Here is a 6,000-nt window from a genome sequence, read left to right as displayed (position 1 = left end):
CAGGGGTTGACTATTCTTTTGTCACTTCTAAAAATAAATGATCTCCCTGCCCATCTATAACCTTGCTTTCTCAAAATTATGGAAAACCCCAACCACACACACATCAATCCGTAGTGTTAAAAATGAGCACAGATCTGCAGTTTCATGTGTAATCATTTTAAAAGTTATACTATGCTGTGGGAATGCTTGTTTTATTCTAGAAATTAAGAATAAATAATTTTTTAAATGAGTATAATGTATAAACAGATGCAGGGTTCCCATCTAGTGGTCTGGTCTGCATAATCCACTGCTCAAGGGTTCTGGTCAGCAGAAGTCAACCAGTCCAGAAATCGTAGCCCCTATAATGTGAATTTAAGGTTACTTTATAACGCAAGCTGGCATATTGCAAGACATGTGTTTTAGCTAAGTTATTATTCTATTTTTACAACTTCATCTGGGTAGATCTGCAAATACAAGGCTTTCCTGTTGATATTCTTCCTGTGAAAATAAATGCTTTTTAAAAAATGGCATGGGGCTTCATGCACTCAACATAGCTGAGGACTGCCAATGTCATAATCCATCCCTGCCACCGTAAACCAAATGTACTTTGGAGGCAAGATTTCAGAATAAATTGTTTTTTGTACTGAAAGCAAATTCATGCTGAGAGATTGCCTGCCGCGGCGAATGGAATGACAGCGCCACCTACCTAACGCTGGCTGAATTGCCATCCTTTCAGGGCATAAATAAAAAAGATACTAGAGATCTGGCCAGGCCCTCCGTGGCCATCCACCCTCAACGGCGTGTCGCCTAATAGCCCCAACCGGTGAACCAGCTCAATTCAGCAGCTGTGCTCCTGTATCCTTGAGCTACTGAGAAGACTGGCACCCACCCTTTCTCTCCAAGAGGATACAGACCATTTCCATTTCATCAAATTCCTGTTTGTCCTCATCCCCTCACCAAGGAGACAAAAAGCAGGTAACCAATTTACAGAAAAGAGGTTGTTTAAGTTACACAGGCCTATTTTGAGTCACATGATCAGTGAGGTTTTGGCAAAAGAAAACAGCGTTTTGATCATGTTTGACCACCTCATTCTGCATCTGTGGGTCACAATCTTTCCTCTAAAAGGGGGAGGCCAATCAAATTTCTATATTCCTCAATGGCCAAAGGGCCCATGGCCACCTGCATGTAAAGCCCACTATGTGCCATCTTGACCCAACATTTCTTTAAGGGAGAATTTAGATTAAAATGAATACCCAGGGAAGCCACCCATGTGAATAGAAATGGAGGACACATGAAGCATTTTTGGTAGTAGTGGAGACAGTAGGAAGAGAAAGGCAAGGAGGGCTTCTAGTCACAGATCCCTGAAGGGATAGAAGGCACTTTAGAGACCATCAGCCTGCAAGCTCTGCCTGAACAAGTGTCCCCTCGCCCATTGAGCCCCTGCCTGAAGGCCTCCAGTGACAGAAACCAAGACTTTCTTAAAGCACACCATTCCATTCGTGGACAGTGCTAATTACTAGGATGCTTTGCCTCCCATGAAGCCTTAATTTGTCTCTCTGCAAATTTATTCTTAAAGAAAACAAAAGCAAAGCACTACAAAAAGGCATTTTTCTCTCTGTGAAGTCAAGGACACCAAGATACCAGGTCATGGAATGTTGGCATTGACTGTCTCATTTGTCTGTCATCTGCAGTTCTCAAGGTACAGGCGAGCTCCCCACTGCATATGGTCTGTGGGCAGTGGCCTAAAAAGAGGCAAGCAGTTGCCGGGACAGATTCACACTCATTGTCTAGGTGAGCAGGACTGGGGCAGAGAGAATGTCATGATTATATTTATTCAGTCCTCTTGGTCTCAGGTGTTCTGAGTTGGAGCCGACCAGGCAACATCCTCCCTCCCCTGTTATGGCCTCAGGAAATACCACTAACCTCCTTTATTAGGACTTTTCCACAAGTATATGTGAGTACTCATTCCTTTTCTATAGGAGCTTGAATATATAATTTTTTAAAAACCAGGGTGAGGATCTGTTCAGAGAATCACCTAGAAGCAGTTTATTGTGTAGCTCTTTTTTTTTTGCTTTGGCAGTTTTCTAACACAGAAGATTGTGAGAAGTTGGTAGCTTTCTTGTTAGTACTGTCTCCTCCCTTAAAGAACAGCCTTTTTGTTAAGCTAGATAAGATCCAAATTAGGAAGGTTGGCTTCCCTGGGGAGGTGTCTACCCTAGGACAGATACTGGGAGTGCTTAGGGAACCATAAATCACAATGAGAGTAAAAGTTGTCAAGTGCTTTTATTAGTTATAGAATCTGACCAAGGCTGCCTCTTAGAGTCTCCCTCTTCAATTCCTCTACAATATCTTTTAGCCTATATAAAAAAGTTATACCTACAAGCAATGTATACCACTTACAATATGCCTTTTCTTATACAGTTATCAGTCATCCACTCAAGGACAGCTCCAATGTAAAGTACTGTACAGAGTGCACTATAAAGACACAGATTTGCTGGGAGGGTTAAACAATCCCAGCCTCTTTCTTCAGCAGCGGATCCTTCTCATTGTTTCCTGGGAAGAACATAGCCTTCTTCTTATGGAAAGAAACGTCCAGCCCATTGTTATTTGTCCCAGGGCAGCTTTCAATCGGTTTGTATTCTTTGAATCTTCTGTAAGTAATGATTAAAAAAGTTACTCAGAAAAGACCTTCACTGATAAAATGTTGCTCTCTTTAAAAAAAAAAAAAGTCCCTTACATGCTTTTATTAAACACAAAATGTGCTAAATAAAAATAAATAAATAAAAGGAAAGAAAAAAGTTAATTCTCTTTAGCCTCGATCTAATGCCAGCCAGTTGCTAGGGTGCAGAAAGAACATCTCTTGTTTGAGGAAAGCTTTCCTCTTTCACTCTCCTGGGTGAGAGAGAAGGGCTAACTTAGCATGGTTTTCGGCGCATGTTAAAAACCTTTTGAGACATTCAGCATGAAATAGTCACAGTTTTGTTTTTGAGAGAAGGAAGTAGAGCACAGTGGGCAGAGAACTGGCCTTGAATTCAAATCCTAGCTCTGATGTAAGTACCGTGTACAAGTCACTCACCCCATCTTTGCCCCCAGGCAACTCTCTAAAGACTCTAAGTTACAGGGGAGTGGCTGATTTACACCAGCAGAGGGACTTTCCACACTAGGACTTCTCTATACAAATGAAATCTTAGGTCCAGACCAAAAAATAAGGCTAGTTGTTACTAAAAACCGGAAGATTTTTTTAAACCCCTGGCTTTAATTAATGGAGTGTTTGAGCAATCAGAGCTCATTAAAATGGAAGGGGAGAGGAGAATTATAGATTGATAACTGGAAGGGTCTTTGAGGCCACTTAGTCCAATACCTTCACTTTACAGCAGAGGAAGCTGGGGTCCAGAGGAGATAAAGATTTCCTCAAGCTGTATCTGAGGTAGGCTTTGAGCTCAGATCCTCCAGAGCTCCTTCCACTGAACCATGGGAAAAATGCTTTGTTCAAGCAAAAAAGGAAGCCTGCAAGCCAGCTCCCTGCTCTACCGTACAGGCATAGAAGAGAGAGACCACTTGTAGAGAACCAGCAAATCTTGTTCAAACAGCATCTCAGAAAATACCCAAAGAGTTGGAGGCAGAAACTTACTTGTACACAAAGAAGGTTAGGAGAACAGTGAATACAGTCAAGGCACTGATAGAGACCAAGATGCCTGCTCCCACTCTGGCAGGTGACCCTGGAGCTTGGGATGAAAAAAAAGAACTTTGGAATGGGCTCTTCCAAGGAAGGCAAGTGTTTCTCCTGATCCAGCACAGAGCCTGGCACAGGAAAATGTGTGCTGAACAGATGAGCCTCTTTCTTCTCAACGTAGCTCATATGATCTAGATTCCTATTGTATCGCTTGGGAGACGGTGAGCTCCTCGAAACCAGGACTGGTCTCATTTTGATCTTTGGTGCTTTCGTACCCAACCTAGTGCTTGGCATTTAATAAATAAATTGAAATAAAATGAATTCACATCTTCATAATCATCCTGCCGCCAATCTTCCTCTCCTCCAATTTCTTTTAGAAATGACCACTTCCATCTTCCCTAGAATGTATCCACCACAAGGTCTTCTAACACTGAAATAATGGTTAGTGCTCATGTCTCCTCAAGCAGCTTTTTCTAGCTTTAGGTTTGCCTTGAACCTTTTTAATAAGAAAGCATATGTTGATATATGTCATATATATACACTCTATATGTACATATATACATGCACATATATAGTGTATATGCCACGTATGTATGTATGTATGTATATTGACTGGTGAGAGAAACTGGGAATCAGTGGGAGCCATAAGGGAATAGATTTGGCCTATCTCTGCTCAAAGGAAGCAGTAGAACTAGGGATAAAAGAGGCCATCTTTGCTGTCCACCCCCCACCCCACATTCAGCACCTGCCCTTTGAACAGGGGTGACCAAGTAGAATCTTTCGATAAAATCAGCTCTAATACATATTCAATGACAGAGTGGTGGGGCCCACTGGACAGGCTCCTAGGCCAAATGTCCAATGCCAAATCAAGGCCCCCTCCTTTTCGATTCTGTTGGAATTTCATGTTTATAAGGAAAGTAAGAGTATACAATAATTTGGTTTTAAAACCGCTTGCTTTTCCCTGCTGAACTTCTGAAGAATACACAAGTGAGTTTAGCACAGTGGGTTTGGTATCTTCATCTGGTAGAAAATGGGAAAGTGAAATAGAGGTTGTATGGGTGAGTTAATAAGGGATCCAGGAACCCACGGTTTGTTTACTTTCTCTTCTCCACTTTGAATTTCTGACTATGCTGCTGTCTCCTCTAAGTGGGCATACAGCCTGACACTGGCACCAGGCTACCTAGGCTATTTAGAGACGTGAACCAATATTATTATTTATAGTACCCTGACCTTTCAAGTTACCTTTGGAAATGTGGCTACATTCGAGGAGAGGCTTGACTGTATAAATATAGCCTATTAGTACTTGGTCTAAGGTCACCATCTGGAGTTTCAGCTGAGGACTTGGCCCCAGTCAGAATTTTCTTTCTTTCAAATTAGGTTCTAGAGAGATGTTATTTTATTTTAATTCTAGCCTAGGAATCCTTACCAACCATCATTCAATAAATCTTCCAGTGTGTAAGGGGGAGAGGGAATTGTGGGGGAGACAATAACAAACTCTGAAAGTAAAGCTCTAAATAGCTCAAGGAAACATGGGTGTTCATTTTCTTTTATAAAAAATTACTTTCTTTGATACTTTTTTTAAAAAAGTCTCACTTCCCAATAGTGCTCCCCTTCTACTCCAAATTCTCCCTGTACATTTTCATTCTACAATACTTCTCCACACGTATCATGTTGTTGAGAGGGAGCATGGTATCATGGATCAAGGTCCAAGCTAGAGTGAGGAAGGATTCAAGTCCTCTCTCGGACACCTCTCAGCTGTGTGACCCTAGGCAAGTTGCTTAATCTCCAAGGCACTCAGATAACTTCCTAAGACAGTAAGTGACTGATGAATTACTGATCTGCATCAGCAGAGGTTTCTACTTGAGGAGTTCCTCTCACTGATAACATCCCAAGTCTGGATCCCCCAAAACCACAATTGTTGTGATACAACCAACAATGAACATTTGCCTGAGAGTTACTACTTACCTCTTCCACTGATAGAGACCAGTGTACTTGTAAGGGCCAGGCTGGCCTCATTACCCAAAGTAAGGTTCACACAATACATCCCAGCCTCACTGAAGGCTCTCCTTATGGTCAACAAGCATTGGTCATCGATTTCCACAGGATCACAGATTGTGTTCTGGGGCCACAGGCATGTAGGGTCAGAAATAACTGTACAGACATCGGTAGGAGTGCTGAAAATGGCAAGAAGGTTGGGTGGGGAAGAGACAGAGAAAGGGGTAAGGAGGATGGAAAAGAGGGGGGAGAGAAATACTTTGTAAATGGTGTGTGGCCTGTATGGGCTATGAGCAGCATTATTTTAGGGAATACCCAGATTGATGAGTTCACAGGTACATTTGAATATTGGA

The 6,000-nt window shown here is 42.0% G+C and overlaps 1 protein-coding gene across 1 annotated transcript in view; it reads right to left on the bottom strand.

Moving 5' to 3' along the window:
• Window positions 1–2,243: 2,243 nt before the first annotated feature.
• Window positions 2,244–6,000, bottom strand: part of GPNMB (glycoprotein nmb) — a 29,121-nt gene continuing 25,364 nt past the window's right edge. Inside the window, exons 9-11 of the mRNA XM_072650917.1 lie at window positions 5,618–5,826; window positions 3,611–3,704; window positions 2,244–2,630 (exon numbers count right to left, since the gene is read on the bottom strand). Of these exons, the coding sequence (XP_072507018.1) occupies window positions 2,483–2,630; window positions 3,611–3,704; window positions 5,618–5,826 (451 nt within the window). The 3' untranslated portion in view covers window positions 2,244–2,482. The remainder of the gene's footprint in view (window positions 2,631–3,610; window positions 3,705–5,617; window positions 5,827–6,000) is intronic.

Source organism: Notamacropus eugenii, chromosome 3, assembly GCF_028372415.1.
Source record: "Notamacropus eugenii isolate mMacEug1 chromosome 3, mMacEug1.pri_v2, whole genome shotgun sequence".
Classification (NCBI taxonomy): Eukaryota; Metazoa; Chordata; class Mammalia; order Diprotodontia; family Macropodidae; genus Notamacropus; species Notamacropus eugenii.
This window is presented reverse-complemented; position numbering and strand designations above follow the sequence as displayed.